General features: G+C 51.2%; 1 protein-coding gene across 1 annotated transcript in view; it reads right to left on the bottom strand.

Annotated features, from left to right (window-relative positions):
* Positions 1 to 18974, bottom strand: part of STAB1 (stabilin 1) — a 756575-nt gene that overhangs the window by 537496 nt on the left and 200105 nt on the right. The window contains exons 10-12 of the mRNA XM_086939405.1: positions 18374 to 18501; positions 13128 to 13255; positions 6040 to 6116 (exon numbers count right to left, since the gene is read on the bottom strand). Of these exons, the coding sequence (XP_086795531.1) occupies positions 6040 to 6116; positions 13128 to 13255; positions 18374 to 18501 (333 nt within the window). The remainder of the gene's footprint in view (positions 1 to 6039; positions 6117 to 13127; positions 13256 to 18373; positions 18502 to 18974) is intronic.

Raw genomic sequence — 18974 nt, 5'->3', positions numbered from 1 at the left:
GGTGTCGGGGTTTGGGCCCATGATGAGTACTTCTGTTTTGTTGGTGTTTAGTTGTAGGCAGCTGTTTTTCATCCATTTGGTGACGGCTTCCATGCCTTCTCGAAAGTTGCGTCTGGCGATGTTGGGCTCGTTGGATAGGGAGAGGATGAGCTGGGTGTCGTCTGCGTATGACACAATGTTGAGTCCGTAGGTTCTGACGATGGGGGCAAGTGGAGCCATGTAGACGTTGAAGAGCGTCGGGCTGAGGGAGGAGCCCTGGGGGACTCCGCAGGTGGTAGGTGTGGGGTCTGAGAGGAAAGGGGGGAGTCTGACCCGCTGCGTCCTGCCGGAGAGGAAGGAGCAGATCCAGTCGAGGGCCTTCTGGGGGGTATTCGGCCACCCCAGCGGGGACCCAATGATGAAGCATGTCACCAACTAGTGGTGAGTGAGGGTCCTTCATAAAAAAGAAAGATTTTTCCTTAATTTAATTTAATTTAATAGCGATTTATAAAGCGCCTGGCGACCCAAGGGCATCCCCGCGCTGTAAAATTGTAATCCAGTTGAGGAAGAAGAAGGGAGGAGAGGAGATTAATTAGGAAATAGGTGTGTTTTCAACTTTTTGCGGAATGCCAAATAGTTGGGTTCAAGTCTGAGGGAACGTGGTAGAGCGTTCCATCCAGTGGCAGCTTGGACAGAAAAGCGTCGTTCTCCTGTACGTGCCTTTTTGAATCTGGGAATGTTGGCCAGGTGCTCGTTCTCAGATCGTAAGGATCTGGGTGCTTTGTAGGGGGTGATCATGCTACTAAGGATCGCGGGACCCGATCCGTTGATCACTTTATGTGACAAGCACATAGCTTTGAACTGCACCCTCTGGCGCACGGGGAGCCAGTGCAGAGCCTTGAGGGCAGGTCTGGCAGACACTCTAGAGGGAAGGTTGGTGATCAGACGTGCTGCAGCATTCTGTGTCCGCTGTAATTTCGTCAGGGTAGCTTCAGGGGCTCCCAGGTAGACTATATTGCTATAGTCCAGGCGGGACAGTACTAGTCCCTGAATGAGTAGTTTTCTGGAGGCAGGAGGTAATAGGGGGAGAATCTTGCGGGTCGTTCTCATGAGCCCGAAACAGATGCCCGAGGTTTTGGTGGCTTGCGTCTTCATGGAGAGCTCTGGTTCGAGCCATACACCGAGCGTCTTGACTTCGCGCTTCGGGAGGGGGATTTCTCCGAACACGTCGGGCCAGATTGCTGGGGGGATGGTCATCCATTGTTTCCCCAGCAGCATCACTTCCGTCTTTGACCCATTTAATTTTAATGATGAGTCACTCATCCAACTGTAGATTTCTGTAAGGCAGTTGGTCAAATTCTCTGGGTGGTCGATTAGTTGTGATAAGGAGACGACCAGTTGAGTGTCATCGGCGTAGCTTATCATTTTGATATTAAATGGTGTCACCACGTCCTCCAGGGGGGCCATGTATGCATTAAAAAGCGTCGGGCTCAGGGAGGAGCCCTGAGGGACCCCGCTTGTGAGGGGGAGGGTGGACGAGTGATGATTGTCGTCCCAAACCTGGAACGTACGTCCAGTGAGGAAGGACTCAATCCAGCTAAGAGCCGTCCCGGCGAGTCCTGCTGCCGCGAGTCGATGAAGGAGGACACAGTGGTTGACTGTGTCGAAGGCTGCGCTGAGATCCAGGAGGATCACTGCCACTGACCCTCCTGAATCCAGAATGCGCCTTGCTTCTTCGATAACGGCAAGAAGGGCGGTGTCTGTGCCATGGCCAGGGCGGAATCCAGTCTGGGATTGCCGTAGTACGTTATTGGTCTCAAAGAACAGAGATAATTGTTCGTTGACCAATTTCTCGGCTACCTTACTGATTCCGGGAAGTAGAGATATTGGTCGATAATTTGCCATATCCGCTGGGTCAAGCTGAGGTTTTTTTAAAAGTGCCTTTACCACCGCACTTTTCCAGCTGTCAGGGACAGATCCCTGGGCCAGTGAGCTGTTGATAAGCTCCGTGACCGTGGGGACGATGACAGGGGCCACAGTTTTCAGGAATCTGATGGGTGCCGGGTCCAGAGGGGATCCACTTTTCATTTTAGTCAGGGTACGCTCTACCTCTGTGCAGGTTACTGGCCGAAATGTAGTAAGTATGGGGGGACGGGGGCTATTATTGTTCAGGCCGGGCGATAGGCGGCTGGCTAAGTGGCTGGGAGGGCCGGGCGGAGGAAGGGAAGCCAGGATGCGGGAGATTTTGTCGTTGAAGTATGAGGCAAGCTCATTACTTCGGTCGACCCGGGGGGTGGTGGAGAGAGGGGTGTTGGGTACTTTCAGCAACTCCTTTACTATTAAGAAGGATTCCTTGGCGGAGTTAGAGGATTCTTTGATCCGTGCGTCATAGTGGGAGGCTTTAGCATGCTTAATGGCCTCTTTGTAAAGTCTGACGGTATTCTGGTATGTATCCTTGCTGGCGTGCTGCCAGTCTTTCCGCCAAAGCCGTTCTGCTTTTTTACAGTTTTTGCGCAATAGACGGAGGTCAGAGGTGTACCATGGGGCAGAACCGGGTTTACCGTTTTTATCCTCCCTAGTTCTCAGTGGGAGTACTGTGTTCAGGGAGGTGGTAATCCACTCTCTAAATTTTATGTCAGCGATAGTCGGGTCTTCCGCGCAGACAGGGGTGGTTGTTTTAAGGATCCTTGCCCATTCTTCGGTAGGGAGTCTGGACCAGGTCCTGTCCCTGATGTAAGTAGGAGGTTTTTGCGATTTTCTGAGAGTTCCTGGAAGTTGGAAAGGGACCAGGAAGTGATCTGTCCAAGGGAGGGGGAGGGCCACCTTCACTTGTACCGAGGGGGAGCTGGTGAATACTGGGTCCAGGAGATGACCCTTGATGTGGGTCGCTCCGGAGTTAAGGAGGCGAATGTCAAGTGTCGCCAGATCGGAGATCAGGTCGGTGGCCACCAGGTCTGCCGGGTCATCGAGATGGATGTTTAGGTCGCCTACTATCATGAAATTTGATAGGGAATGGGCCTGATTTGTTACAGTGTCCAGGAGGGAGCTGGCGAAGGGGCCCGGTGGACCGGGGGGGCGGTACACAAGGACTCCTGTAAGCGAGTTGGTTGAGTCAAGTTTAATAGTAAACTGAAGACTTTCAGAGTCGGGGATCTGTGCATCACTGGTTTTACAGTGAAGATAGTCCCGATGAATAATGGCGACACCACCACCTCTACCTAGAGGGCGGGGTAGGGACTGGATGAGGAAGCCCGGTGGGGTTGCTAGTGCCATATCTGATAGCGAGTGTATGGAAAGCCAAGTTTCCGTGAGGAAGAGGATGTCTATCTCCAGGTCCTCTATCAGATGGTTGATCTGTGTCGCGTGTTTAGGGAGCGAACGGCAGTTTAGTGAAGCAAGGTTGAGGGAGGCAGGTAAGTGGGGTTTAGTATGAAGTTTGAGTTGGGCTGGTTTACAAAGGGGGCAGCAAATATAGGGTCCCTTTAAATCATAGGTATAATCACAGGCGGGAGCTGGGGGTCTAAGACTAAGTAGTTCTCGCCGTGAGCAGCTTACCTTGGGGTCAGTTGTTATCGGCAGGGGTTCTGGCCCTATGCCCGGTCGTGCGCGGACGGGCGCAGACAGGCTTGCCTTAGGCGCGCCTTCGGCGCGCAAACGGCGCTCCCGCTGCGCTGGTATGGCCGGCACATTTGGGGTCGGTGGTGTGCCTCAGAGGCTTACAAATAAACAATTTATTCCCTCCTACGAAACACTTGGGATATTAGTCCCTTTGGGAGGTGTCCTCCTCAATGGGGGTTTCAGTTTCTTAAGGGGAGATAGAGATAAAGTACTTTGTGCTTATGCATGTGGGTGTGTGTATGATGGTTTGTGCGCACATTTATAGGTACAGTATAGAGATACAAAAAAGACACCACAATATAAATTCTTTTGAGCACATTTTGTTTAATTACCCTTTCACTTGGTCACTCCTCTGTTGTTGTTTATGAATTGACCGGGGTACAGGAGTGCCAACTCATGCCCTTTCTCTCTTGTTGATATTAATGGCGAACTGAAATGTATTCATTTGTGTTTCGCGAGAGGAAGCCATGTGCAGAGTGATTCTGTTTTGTAACACATTCAAGACTTCTTTCCCATGTCGGCTCTAAGGGCCCGATTCACAGAACTAACTTAGGACAAAATCCTAAAACTTACTACCATTTTGGTATTCACAGAAGGCACTTACTCATTTCGGTATTCACAGAAGTTAGGAGTCCTAACTTTACTACTCCTAAACTGAAAAAAATCCTAACTTTAAGACTTTGGGTATTCACAGAAGGCATTTAGGAGTCCTAAAGTTAGGAGTCCTAACTTTATTACTCCTAAACTGAAAAAAATCCTAACTTTAAGACTTTGGGTATTCACAGAAGGCATTTAGGAGTCCTAAAGTTAGGAGTCCTAACTTTACTACTCCTAAACTGAGAAAAATCCTAACTTTAAGACTTTCGGTATTCACAGAAGGCATTTAGGACTCCTAACGTCTGTGAATACCAAAATGAGTAAGTGCCTTCTGTGAATACCAAATTGGTAGTAAGTTTAGGATTTTGTTTTAAGTTAGTTCTGTGAATCGGGCCCCATAAATCGTTCATTAATTGTACAATCTATTGTTTGTATTTGTTGCATAAATGCCATGTTAGTTCTTTCATTTCTCATGTATGCCTTATTATTTTATACACAACAGAAGGTGCTCCTAATATTTCTTATCCTTCAGCTGGTTTGTGCAAGTAACGTTATTGGTGCATCCCTGTTATGTCAGACCTCCCCATGTCGAATGTGTGACTTTACTGCCTGAAATATGTAAAATGTCCCTTTCTGGGATATGGGCCAGACCTGTTGTGCTTTCTGCGGTGCCTGCTTTGCAGACAGACCTTGTGGTGATCTCTCGCAGTGTCAATATTTGATGCATTCCTGGCAAACCACGTGCTGCCTTCGGCAATGATTCTCAACTTTCAATAAACCTTTATGGGTATGAACTTTGTGGTGTGAAAGTTTCTTTTATTTGCACAAGTGGCACCGTCTTAGGACCTGTCTGTGTCTCCGCCCTCTTGATTGGTTAATTAAAGGCTCTCGGAGAGGACATTCTGGTCTGATCTTGGCATCCTCTCTCCAACCTTATAACACAACTGCCAGATAACACATTGGGGCATATTAGCAAGGGCAATACAGCTGCTTTGGTGGCACTTTTTGCTGCTAATGTTGCAATATTTTTATCGTATTATCAGCAAGCTATCACTAACAGCAGTTAGCGACAGCTTTCAGGCGATAGGGACCGGTTTGGAGCCCGCTTTGCATGTCAGCGATTTTATCGCTAATGACATGCAAAGTGGGCGTAACCAAACTGTTAACGACTGAAAGCAGTCGCTAACACCGCTATCGCCTATTATCAATGCAGGCTTTGAGATAAAAAAAGTTGCCCTAAGCGCGATTATCGCTAGAATCTAACACCTGCTAAAAACACGACTTACCTGTTTCTTTAATGGGAGATGGATTGTCAGGTTAAGACCCCATTGGTGTTAATGCGTGAATATCGCTGGATTTCCAGAGATATTCAGGCATTCTGCCACTATCGCTGGAAATATTAGCACAATGGAGATAAAAGTTGCTAACAGCATGTTTTCTCCGCTAACATATCCAGCGATAGGCAGCGATAACAATAAACGCGCTAAGCATATTTTGCGATAAATATCGCAATTCCAAGGTCCGCAGCCCCAGAACAGGCACGCACCTCCAGGGTCATGACTGAATTAGAAATTCATTCCACAGACTTTAATTAATACCATTACTATTGTGAAGGGGAGAGGTGTATTGTCAGGTCCTCAAGCCGTGGTTTGTGCTCCTGCCAGCACTAGGCCAACACTGCTGAAAGGACCCAAGGAAGGGCGACCCCAGGACAGCACCTTGAAGCCTCTCGCACTGGAGCTGGGTGCATTCAGCGCGGCATTTATTGTAGCCACCCCTCACACATGCACTCAGTGTTGTGTCCCTCCTTAGTTTCTAACTTCATAAACACATAGGTTGCCTTACGTCGATGACGGTCAGAGACAGGGGCGCAAACACTGTGAAGGGTCCAAGCTTCCTGAGCGTCAAGGCGCAGCCACCCTCTGGAAGAGAAGGGACAGGGGGTTAGGCAACAATTGTTTTCAACCTTCAGTTCTTGTTCAAACCAACACATTATTCTACCAGCTCCCCTTGAAATGTGTCTTTCTTATAAACTACACCCTGTCCCATTATTCCACACACACTTTCCACCTCCCAAACCTTTATATATACGATTGTTGCCAGAGGTTTCGTGGAATAAGTAGGGGATAGTTTGATTTACTGCTTAGACACCATAGGGCTTATTTACAAGGCCCTTGCGTCATCTTTGCGTCATTTTTAACATGGGAAAAGTGACGTAAAAGTGGCGCAAGGGGCTTGTAAATCTGCCACTATGCGTACAGCAACATGCGAATGAATAGCTTGGGGTGGAGTAAATTGCATTCAGTTAAAATATTTGGTATGCAGCATTGAGCACAGATAATGGCTTTATAACAAATGTTTGTTTTTATCATTACTTGTAGTGACCCCTGACGAAGGGCCCCATTAGCTCGAAATGCATTGGGTTTTTAATAAAAGCTGCCTTTGGATGGATAAATGCGCAGTAAGTGTTATTGCAAAAAGGTCCGGATGGGCACATCAATAGCATAAGAAACCTGGAAAAATGGCATTACCCCGTGCCCGTGGATTAAATGGGTAGAATTTGAGAAGATTGTGCAAACGAATGATTACATGGTTTAAAATATGATTAACTTGTTTCCAGAAATGCAAAGGATGTAAGGACTAATGTACTGTGCCATTGGATTGGGGCGTATATCGCCCCATAATGTTGGTATTCTAATTTCAAGTGCCAGTTGGGCAAGGCACTTTTCCAAGGAGCCCGCTACAACGCATCATGAGGATTTTTAATGGATTATGATTTGAATAGGTGTGCATTCCCTATCTTTAACATGTACATACCTCAAGCCCTAGTCACATAGGTGAGGTGGACATGGGTGAGGTGGCTTCTCCAAGCCCCAGCCACACAGGTGAGGTGGGTACCCCAAGCCCCAGTCACACAGGTGAGGTAGGCACAGGTGAGGTGGGTACCCCAAGCCCCAGCCACACAGGTGCGGTAGGCACAGGTGAGGTGGGTACTCCAAGCCCCAGTCACACAGGTGAGATGGGCACAGGTGAGGTGGCTTCCCCAAGCCTCAGTCATACAGGTGAGGTAGACACAGGTGAGGTAGGCACCCCAAGCCCCAGTCACACAGGTGAGGTAAGCTCAGGTGAGGTGGGTTCCATGATTACCCACCTCACCTATGCCTACCTCACCTCTGTGACTGGGGCTTGTGGTACCCTCCTCACCTGAGCCTACCTCACCTGTGTGACTGGGGCTTGGGGTGCCTACCTCACCTGTGCCTACCTCACCTGTGTGACTGGGGCTTGGGGTACCCCCTCACCTGTGCCTACCTCAACTGTGTGACTGGGAATTAGGGAACCCACCTCACCTGTGCATACCTCACCTGTGTGAATGTGGCTTGGGGCACCCTCCTTACCTGTGCCTACCTCACCTATGTGACTGTGGCTTGGGGAAACCACCTCACCTGTGTGACTGGGGCTTGGGGAAACCACCTCAACTGTGCCTACCTCACCTATGTGACTGGGGCTTGGGGTACCCCCTCACGGGTGCTTACCTCACCTGTGCCTACCACAGGTAAATGTAAATGTAAATGTGTTGTATTTGTATAGCGCGAACAGTAACCCGTAAGCATCCCGGCGCTTGTACTCCTACCACAAGGGAACGCCTCCTGGCTTTTCCTTGTGAGTTGTCCACTCCTGGGCATCCCATGGTGAAACCAGGCATCCCTTGTGTATCGGGGGCCGTTGTGGAGACTAAGCAAGCTATTGCCCAGAGTTGCAGCGTGGGGCCCATGCTTAGATTCGGCATTCAGGTGAGGTGGGTTCCCAAATTCCCCAGTCACGCAGGTTAGGTAGTCACAGGTGAGGTAAGCCCAGGTGAGGTGGGTACCCCAAGCCCCAGTCCCACAGCTGAGGTAGGCACAGGTGAGGTGGGTACCCCAAGCCCCAGTCACACAGGTGAGGTAGGCAAAGGTGAGTTGGGGACCCTAATCCCCAGCCACACAGGTGAGGTAGGCACAGGTGAGGTGGGTACCCCAATCCTCAGTCACACAGGCGAGGTAGGCACAGGTGAGGTGTGTACCCCAATCCCCAGTCACACAGGTGAGGTGAGGTCCATGATTCCCCAGTCATACAGGTGAGGTAGGCACAGGTGAGATGGGTACCCCAAACCCTAGTCACACAGGTGAGGTGGGCAGAGGTGAGGTGGGTACCCCAAGCCCCAGTCACACAGGTGAGGTGGGTACGCCAAGTCCCAGTCACAAAGGTGAGGTAGGCACAGGTGAGGTAAGCACATGTGAGAGAGTACCCCAAGCACCAGTCAAACAGGTGAGGTAGGCAAAGTTGAGGTAGGCACAGGTGAGGTAGGCATAGGTGAGGTGGTTTCCCCAAGCCCCAGTCACACAGGTGAGGTGCTTTCCCCAAGCTGCAGCCACATAGGTGAGGTAAGCACAGATAAGGTGGGTTCACTAATTCACCAGTCACACAGGTGAGGTAGGCACAAGTGAGGTAGGCACAGGTGAGGTGAGCACCCTAAGCCCCAGTCACACAGGTGAGGTAGGCACAGGTGAGGAGGGTACCCCAAGCCCCAGTCACACTGGTGAGGTAGGCCCAGGTGAGATGAGTACCCTAAGCCCAAGTCACATAGGTGAGGTAGGCATAGGTGAGGTAAGCACATGTGAGGGGATACCCCAAGCCCCAGTCACACAGATGAGGTAGGCTCAGGTGAGATGGGTACCCCAAGCCCCAATCACACAGGTGAGGTTAGCACAGGTGAGGTGGTTTCCCTAATTCCCCAGTCACAAATTGCATGAAGTAGGCACAGCTGAGGAGGGTATTTCAAGCCCCAGTCACACAGGGGAGGCAGGCACCCCAAGCCCCAGTCACACAGGTGAGGTAGGCTCAGGTGAGGTGGGTACCACAAGCCCCAGTCACAGAAGTGAGGTAGGCATAGGTGAGGTGGGTACCCAAAGCCCCAGTAATACAGGTGAGGTAGGCACAGGTGAGGAGGGTACCCCAAGCACCAGTCACACAGGTGAGGTAGGCACAGGTGAGGTAGGCACCACAAGCCCCAGTCATACAGGTGAGGTAAGCTCAGGAGAGGTGGGTTCCATGATTCCCCAGTGACACAGGTGAGAGAGTTTCCCCAAGCTTCAGTCACACAGGTGAGGTGGGTACCCCAAGCCCCAGTCATACAGGTGAGGTAGGGATCCCAAGCCCCAGTCACACAGGTGAGGTGGGCACAGGTGAGGTAGGTACCCCAAGCCCCAGTCACACAGGTGAGGTGGGTATGTCAAGTCTCAGTCACACAGGTGAGATAGGTTCAGGTAAGGTGGGTACCCCAAGCCCCAGTCATACAGGTGTGGTAGGGACCCCAAGCCCCAGTCACACGGGTGAGGTGGGCACAGGTGAGGTAGGCACCCCAAGCCCCAGTCACACAGGTGAGATAGGCTCAGGTGAGGTGGGTACCACAAGCCCAAGTCATACAGGTGAGGTATGCATAGGTGAGGTGGGTACCCCAAGCCCCAGTAATACAGGTGAGGTAGGCACAGGTGAGGAGGGTACCCCAAGCCCCAGTCATACAGGTGAGATAGGCACAGGTGAGGTAGGCACCCCCAGCCCCAGTCACACAGGTGAGGTAGGCACAGGCGAGGTAGGCACCCCAAGCCCCAGTCATACAGGGGAGGTAAGCTCAGGTGAGGTGGGTATCCCAAGCCCCAGTCACACAGGTGAGGTAGGCACAGGTGAGGTGGTTTTCCCAAGCCCCAGTCACACAGGTGAGGTAGGCACAGGTGAGGTGGGTACCCCAAGCCCAGTCATACAGGTGAGGTAGGCACAGGTGAGGTGGGTACCCGAAGCCCCAGTTACACAGGAGAGGTAGGCACAGGTGAGGTGGGTACCCCAAGCATCAGTTACACAGGTGAGGTGGGCTCAGGTGAGGTGGGTTCCCCAAGCCCCAGTCACACAGGTGAGGTAGGCAGAGGTGAGGTGGGTTTCCTAAGCCCCAGTCACACAGGTGAGGTAGGCACAGGAGAGGTGAGTTCCATGATTCCTCAGTGACACAGGTGAGGTGGTTTTCCCAAGCCCCAGCCACACAGGTGAAGTAGGCACAGGTGAGGTGAGTTTCCTAAGCACCAGTCACACGTGAGGTGGGTACCCAAATCCCCAGTCACACAGGTGATGTAGGCACAGTTGAGGTGGGTTTCCTAAGCCCCATTCACACAGGTGAGGTATAAACAGGAGAGGTGGGTACCCCAATCCCCAGTCACACAGGTGAGGTAGGCACAGGTGAGGCAGGTACCCCAAGCCCCAGCCATACAGGTGAGGTAGACGGTGAACAGACAAAATATCGACTCCAAAATATCGACTGGACATAATATCGAGTTTTAAATATAGACTGGACAAAATATCGACTGGACATAATATCGACTACAAAAATATCGTTTTTCAGGTAAGTGAAGTAATATCGACTGTTTAAAATATAGATAGCAAAAATATCGAATTTTTAATAATATATAATATTTTATAGTGTATTTTTATGTAATAATATGTGTGAAAAGTGTGTATTAATGTTATAAAATATTTTATTAAATAGAATTTGTTTTTTTAATAATTGCGTTATGTAATTCTGTAGCAGGTTGTGGGTTTATAGGGGAATAGGGTGGGAAGTAATTTAATAATAATTAATTAATTAATATATGTTTGTAAATATTTATAATTATTAATTAATTGATAATTAATAATAATTAGTTAATTAATTAATATAATTTTGTACATATTTTGAATTAGTAATTAATTGGTAATTGATTAATTGTAATTAGTTAATTACATTTATTAGTGTACATTTTAATATATATAATTTTGTGTTATTTTTAAGTAATTAATTGGGAAAAAATAATATTAATTATTAAAATAATTACAGCTAATGTGCTAATATATTTACTTTATTGTTAATTAATAATTAATTGGTAATTAAATAATATTGATAAATTTTGGGTAAAGGAGTATTTTTAGGGTTCAGGGTCAGTTTTTAGTTTTTGGGTAAAGGGGCATTTTTAGGGTTCAGGGTCAGTTTTCAGTTTTTGGGTAAAGGGGCATTTTTAGGGTTCAGGGTCCGTTTTCAGTTTTTGGGTAAAGGGGCATTTTTAGGGTTCAGGGTCAGTTTTCAGTTTTTGGGTAAAGGGGCATTTTTAGGGTTCAGGGTCAGTTTTCAGTTTTTGGGTAAAGGGGCATTTTTAGGGTTCAGGGTCAGTTTTCAGTTTTTTGGGTAAAGGGGCATTTTTAGGGTTCAAGGTCAGTTTTCAGTTTTTGGGTAAAGGGGCATTTTTAGTGTTCAGGGTCAGTTTTCAGTTTTTGGGTAAAGGGGCATTTTTAGGGTTCAGGGTCAGTTTTCAGTTTTTGGGTAAAGGGGCATTTTTAGGGTTCAGGGTCAGTTTTTATTTTTTGGGTAAAGGGGTATTTTTAGGGTTCAGGGTCAGTTTTGGGTTTTTGGGTAAAGGGGTATATTTTAGGGTTCAGGGTCAACAAATAAGATTGTAAATTTTTTTATTATTATTTTCATTTATTATTTAATTATTATAATTTAATTTAAGTATTTTTAAGTATATTTTAGTCATTAAAATTTAATATTAATTTAATTTAACACTGTTTTTAATAAAGTCGATATTTTTTACATCTATATTATTGTTAACGATATTTTGTACTCGATATTTTTGTACTTACCTGTTTGTAGATAGAAAGTCGATATTTTGTCTGTCGATATTTTGGCAACGATGTTTTTGCAGGTCGATATTTTGGCAGTCTATATTATTTCAGTGATCCGAGGTAGACACAGGTGAGGTAGGCACCTCAAGTCCCAGTCACACAGGTGAGGGAGGCACAGGTGAGGTGGGTGCCCCAAGCCCCAGTCACACAGGTGAGGTAGGCACAGATGATGTGGATACCATGATCACCCCAGTCACACAGGTGATGTAGGCTCAGGTGAGGTGGGTTTCCTAAGCCCCAGTCACACAGGTGAGGTAGGCACAGGTGAGATGGGTTTCATAAGCCCCAGTCACACATGTGAGGTAGACACAGGTGAGGTAGGCACCTCAAGTCCCAGTCACACAGGTGAGGTAGGCACAGGTGAGGTGGGTGCCCCAATCCCCAGTCACACATGTGAGGTAGGCACATGTGAGGTGGGTTTCCTAAGCCCCAGTCACACAGGTGAGGTAGGCACAGATGATGTGGATACCATGATCACCCCAGTCACACAGGTGATGTAGGCTCAGGTGAGGTGGGTTTTCTAAGCCCCAGTCACACAGGTGAGGTAGGCACAGGTGAGATGGGTTTCATAAGCCCCAGTCACACAGGTGAGGTAGGCACAGATGATGTGGATACCATGATCACCCCAGTCACACAGGTGATGTAGGCTCAGGTGAGGTGGGTTTCCTAAGCTCCAGTCACACAGGTGAGGTAGGCACAGGTGAGGTGAGTTTCCTAAGCACCAGTCACACGTGAGGTGGGTACCCAAAGCCGCAGTCACACAGGTGAGGTAGGCACAGTTGAGGTGGGGTTCCTAAGCCCCATTCACACAGGTGAGGTATGCACAGGAGAGGTGGGTACCCCAATCCCCAGTCACACAGGTGAGGTAGGCACAGGTGAGGTAGGTGCCCCAAGCCCCAGTCATACAGGTGAGGTAGACACAGGTGAGGTAGGCACCTCAAGTCCCAGTCACACAGGTGAGGTAGGCACAGGTGAGGTGGGTGCCCCAAGCCCCAGTCACACAGGTGAGGTAGGCACACGTGAGGTGGGTTTCCTAAGCCCCAGTCACAGAGGTGAGGTAGGCACAGGTGGGGTGGGTTTCCTAAGCCCCAGTCACAGAGGTGAGGTAGGCACTGGTGGGGTGGGTTCCCTAAGCCCCAGTCACACATGTGAGGTAGGCACAGGTGAGGTAGACCCGACTCCAGGAGACTCACCCAGCATCCTGAGGCCATAGGAGAGTTTTCCCGCCAGCTGGCCCACCGTGTTCAGACTCCGGATCTGGCGTATGATGCTTCCGTAGCAGTTCCTGCTGTCACTGATCTCGCCTTCTTGGCAGACACATCTGAAGCAACATCAGAGTAATACTCGAACACTGTGCAAATCAGACAGAGGCATCATGCCAAACACATACAATACACAGGGTGTGGGGGTAATTGTGGGACACCGGGGTTACACGGGCATGGAAGACTGGGGGACATGTGTGGGGGGCAATTACACAACCCCCTGTCAGAGGTAGGAAAGGTGAGTGAGGTACAGATACCTCAGGTTTTTCTCGGGCCACTGGTGCCCCAAGGGGCTCATGGGAGTCCGTGGGTGACCATTATTGAGATATGTGCTGACCGGAAGTGAAGAAACTCTCTCCAGGGGGGACCGTGCCAGTCCTGGGTGTGGCGGGGGCACAGAGGAGGGTGTTAAAGTGACTCCTCTACCTCAGAAGCATCGAGTGGGACCCTGGCACACTTCCAGGGGTCGCTCTTTGTTTTAAAAGTGCCCCTCTTTCTCTCAGTGGAGGTGAGGGTCATGTCAGGAGAGTAGTAGAGTCAGCAGCGGAGGGGATGGTCATGTCAGGGGAGTAGTAGAGTCAGCAGCGGAGGGGATGGTCATGTCAGGGGAGTAGTAGAGTCAGCAGCGGAGGGGAGGGTCATGTCAGGGGAGTAGTAGAGTCAGCAGCGGAGGGGAGGGTCATGTCAGGGGAGTAGTAGAGTCAGCAGCGGAGGGGAGGGTCATGTCAGGGGAGTAGTAGAGTCAGCAGCGGAGGGGATGGTCATGTCAGGGGAGTAGTAGAGTCAGCAGCGGAGGGGAGGGTCATGTCAGGGGAGTAGTAGAGTCAGCAGTAGAGGCGAGGGTCTTGTCAGGGGAGTAGTAGAGTCAGCAGTGGAGGGTAGGGTCATGTCAGGGGAGTAGTAGAGTCAGCAGCGGAGGGGATGGTCATGTCAGGGGAGTAGTAGAGTCAGCAGCGGAGGGGAGGGTCATGTCAGGGGAGTAGTAGAGTCAGCAGTAGAGGCGAGGGTCTTGTCAGGGGAGTAGTAGAGTCAGCAGTGGAGGGTAGGGTCATGTCAGGGGAGTAGTGGAAACAGCAGCGGAGGGAAGGGTCATGTCAGGGGAGTAGTAGAGTCAGCAGTAGAGGCAAGGGTCATATCAGGGGAGTAGTCGAGTCAGCAGCGGAGGGGAGGGTCATGTCAGGGGAGTAGTAGAGTCAGCAGTAGAGGCAAGGGTCTTGTCAGGGGAGTAGTAGAGTCAGCAGTAGAGGCGAGGGTCTTGTCTGGGGAGTAGTAGAGTCAGCAGTAGAGGTGAGGGTCTTGTCACGGGAGTAGTAGAGTCAGCAGCGGAGGGGAGGGTCCTGTCAGGGGAGTAGTAGAGTCAGCAGTAGAGGCAAGGGTCATATCAGGGGAGTAGTAGAGACAGCAGTAGAGGATGGTCATGTCAGGGGAGTAGTAGAGTCAGCAGTGGAGGGGATGGTCATGTCAGGGGAGTAGTAGAGTCAGCAGCGGAGGGGAGGGTCATGTCAGGGGAGTAGTAGAGTCAGCAGCGGAGGGGAGGGTCATGTCAGGGGAGTAGTAGAGTCAGCAGTGGAGGGGAGGGTCATGTCAGGGGAGTAGTAGAGTCAGCAGCGGAGGGGAGGGTCATGTCAGGGGAGTAGTAGAGTCAGCAGTGGAGGGTAGGGTCATGTCAGGGGAGTAGTAGTCAGCAGCGGAGGGGAGGGTCATGTCAGGGGAGTAATAGAGTCAGCAGCGGAGGGGAGGGTCATGTCAGGGGAGTAGTAGAGTCAGCAGGGGAGGGTAGGGTCATGTCAGGGGAGTAGTAGAGTCAGCAGCGGAGGGGAGGGTCATGTCAGGGGAGTAGTAGAGTCAGCAGAGGAGGGGAGGGTCATGTCAGGGAAGTAGTAGAGTCAGCAGCGGAGGGGATGGTCATGTCAGGGGAGTAGTAGAGTCAGCAGCGGAGGGGAGGGTCATGTCAGGGGAGTAGTAGAGTCAGCAGTAGAGGCGAGGGTCTTGTCAGGGGAGTAGTAGAGTCAGCAGTGGAGGGCAGGGTCATGTCAGGGGAGTAGTAGAGTCAGCAGCGGAGGGGATGGTCATGTCAGGGGAGTAGTAGAGTCAGCAGCGGAGGGGAGGGTCATGTCAGGGGGGTAGTAGAGTCAGCAGTAGAGGCGAGGGTCTTGTCAGGGGAGTAGTAGAGTCAGCAGTGGAGGGTAGGGTCATGTCAGGGGAGTAGTAGAAACAGCAGCGGAGGGGATGGTCATGTCAGGGGAGTAGTAGAGTCAGCAGCGGAGGGGAGGGTCATGTCAGGGGAGTAGTAGAGTCAGCAGTAGAGGCAAGGGTCATATCAGGGGAGTAGTAGAGTCAGCAGCGGAGGGGAGGGTCATGTCAGGGGAGTAGTAGAGTCAGCAGTAGAGGCAAGGGTCTTGTCAGGGGAGTAGTAGAGTCAGCAGTAGAGGCGAGGGTCTTGTCTGGGGAGTAGTAGAGTCAGCAGTAGAGGTGAGGGTCTTGTCAGGGGAGTAGTAGAGTCAGCAGCGGAGGGGAGGGTCCTGTCAGGGGAGTAGTAGAGTCAGCAGTAGAGGCAAGGGTCATATCAGGGGAGTAGTAGAGTCAGCAGTGGAGGGGATGGTCATGTCAGGGGAGTAGTAGAGTCAGCAGTTGAGGCGAGGGTCTTGTCTGGGGAGTGGTAGAGTCAGCAGTAGAGGCAAGGGTCATGTCAGGGGAGTAGTAGAGTCAGCAGTAGAGGATGGTCATGTCAGGGGAGTAGTAGAGTCAGCAGTTGAGGCGAGGGTCTTGTCTGGGGAGTGGTAGAGTCAGCAGTAGAGGCGAGGGTCTTGTCAGGGGAGTAGTAGAGTCAGCAGTGGAGGGTAGGGTCATGTCAGGGGAGTAGTAGAAACAGCAGCGGAGGGGATGGTCATGTCAGGGGAGTAGTAGAGTCAGCAGCGGAGGGGAGGGTCATGTCAGGGGAGTAGTAGAGTCAGCAGTAGAGGCAAGGGTCTTGTCAGGGGAGTAGTAGAGTCAGCAGCGGAGGGGAGGGTCCTGTCAGGGGAGTAGTAGAGTCAGCAGTAGAGGCAAGGGTCATATCAGGGGAGTAGTAGAGTCAGCAGTGGAGGGGATGGTCATGTCAGGGGAGTAGTAGAGTCAGCAGTTGAGGCGAGGGTCTTGTCTGGGGAGTGGTAGAGTCAGCAGTAGAGGCAAGGGTCATGTCAGGGGAGTAGTAGAGTCAGCAGTAGAGGATGGTCATGTCAGGGGAGTAGTAGAGTCAGCAGTTGAGGCGAGGGTCTTGTCTGGGGAGTGGTAGAGTCAGCAGTAGAGGTGAGGGTCTTGTCAGGGGAGTAGTAGAGTCAGCAGTGGAGGGTAGGGTCATGTCAGGGGAGTAGTAGAGTCAGTAGTAGAGGCGAGGGTCTTGTCAGGGGAGTAGTAGAGTCAGCAGCGGAGGGGAGGGTCCTGTCAGGGGAGTAGTAGAGTCAGCAGTAGAGGCAAGGGTCATATCAGGGGAGTAGTAGAGTCAGCAGTGCAGGGGATGGTCATGTCAGGGGAGTAGTAGAGTCAGCAGCGGAGGGGAGGGTCCTGTCAGGGGAGTAGTAGAGTCAGCAGTAGAGGCGAGTGTCTTGTCTGGGGAGTGGTAGAGTCAGCAGTAGAGGCGAGGGTCTTGTCAGGGGAGTAGTAGAGTCAGCAGTGGAGGGTAGGGTCATGTCAGGGGAGTAGTAGAGTCAGCAGTAGAGGCGAGGGTCTTGTCAGGGGAGTAGTAGAGTCAGCAGTTGAGGCGAGGGTCATGTCAGGGGAGTAGTAGAGTCAGCAGTAGAGGATGGTCATGTCAGGGGAGTAGTAGAGTCAGCAGCGGTGGGTAGGGTCATGTCAGGGGAGTAGTAGAGTCAGCAGTAGAGGATGGTCATGTCAGGGGAGTAGTAGAGTCAGCAGCGGAGGGGAGGGTCATGTCAGGGGAGAAGTAGAGTCAGCAGTAGAGGATGGTCATGTCAGGGGAGTAGTAGAGTCAGCAGTAGAGGATGGTCCTGTCAGGGGAGTAGTAGAGTCAGCAGCGTAGGGGAGGGTCATGTCAGGGGAGTAGTAGAGTCAGCAGCGGAGGGGAGGGTCCTGTCAGGGGAGTAGTAAAGTCAGCAGTTGAGGTGAGGGTCATGTCAGGGGAGTAGTAGAGTCAGCAGTAGAGGCAAGGGTCATGTCAGGGGAGTAGTAGAGTCAGCAGTAGAGGATGATCCTGTCAGGGGAGTAGTAGAGTCAGCAGCGGAGGGGAGGGTCATGTCAGGGGAGTAGTAGAGTCAGCAGTTGAGGTGATGGTCTTGTCTGGGGAGTAGTAGAGTCAGCAGTAGAGGATGATCATGTCAGGGGAGTAGTAGAGTCAGCAGTGGAAGGGAGTGTCATGTCAGGGGAGTAGTAGAGTCAGCAGTTGAGGCGAGGGTCATGTCAGGGGAGTAGTAGAGTCAGCAGTAGAGGATGGTCATGTCAAGGGAGTAGGAGAGTCAACAGAGGGGGGGATGGCCATGTCAGGGGAGTAGTAGAGTCGGCAGTAGAGGATGGTCCTGTCAGGAGAGTAGTAGAGTCAGCAGTGGAGGGGAGGGTCATGTCAGGGGAGTAGTAGAGTCAGCAGTAGAGGATGGTCCTGTCAGAGGAGTAGTAGAGTCGGCAGTAGAGGATGGTCCTGTCAGGAGAGTAGTAGGGTCAGCAGTGGAGGGGAGGGTCATGTCAGGGGAGTAGTAGAGTCAGCAGTGGAGGATGGTCCTGTCAGGGGAGTAGTAGTCAGCAGCGAAGGGGGGGTCATGCCAGGGGAGTAGTAGAGTCAGCAGTGGAGGATGGTCATATCAGGGGAGTAGTAGAGTCAGCAGTAGAGGATGGTCCTGTCAGGGGAGTAGTAGAGTCAGCAGCGGAGGGGAGGGTCATGTCAGGGGAGTAGTAGAGTCAGCAGTTGAGGCGAGGGTCTTGTTTGGGGAGTAGTAGAGTCAGCAGAAGAGGTGAGGGTCATGTCAGGGGAGTAGTAGAGTCAGCAGTGGAGGGGAGGGTCATGTCGGGGGAGTAGTAGAGTCAGTAGTTGAGGATGGTCATGTCAGAGGAGTAGTAGAGTCGGCAGTAGAGGATGGCCATGTCAGGGGAGTCGTAGAGTCAGCAGTGGACAGGATGTTCATATGAGGAGCTGAAGGTGTTTTCAGTGGGATTGCACCCTACAACAAGCCCCAGTCACCAGAACTCACCTGAAGTTCAGGCCTGGTCCAGGCTCGCATTGGGCGCTCTTCCCACAGGTCGTTGGCTTGCACGGCGTGGCGGGGTAACATCCAGAATTGTTAGTAGGTTTCATAAAAAATCGACAATCACACTTGGACTGCAAGAGAAAAATGTCTAGGTCAGGGGGTCTACAACAAGCAGAGATGGAAGGCTGGAAGGGACCATTCAGAATCTAACTGCGGATGGGATCATAAACCCTCACCCAAAGCTGACCGCAGGGACCTCAAGAACTTCCGGCCCATCTCCCGCCTCCCATTCCCGGTGAAAATCATCGAGAAGATCATCAACAGACAACTGACATCCTTCCTCGAAGAGAACATCCTGGACCCGTCCCAATCCGGATTCCACAGCAACCACAGCATCGAAACAGCCCTCATCACCGCAACCGAAGACATCAGGGCCATGATGGACAACGAAGAAACCACGGCCCTCATCCTCCTGGACCTATCAGCCGCCTTCGGCACCTTCTGCCACCACACCCTCTGCACACAGAGGGATCCGCGACAAAGCACTGGACTGGACCACCTCCTTCCTCACCAGCAGAACCCAGAGTCTCCACCTCCCACCATT

Source organism: Lissotriton vulgaris, chromosome 9, assembly GCF_964263255.1.
Source record: "Lissotriton vulgaris chromosome 9, aLisVul1.2, whole genome shotgun sequence".
NCBI classification, from domain to species: domain Eukaryota; kingdom Metazoa; phylum Chordata; class Amphibia; order Caudata; family Salamandridae; genus Lissotriton; species Lissotriton vulgaris.
Note: the sequence above shows the minus strand (reverse complement) of the source record. Positions and strands in the feature narration are given on the sequence as shown.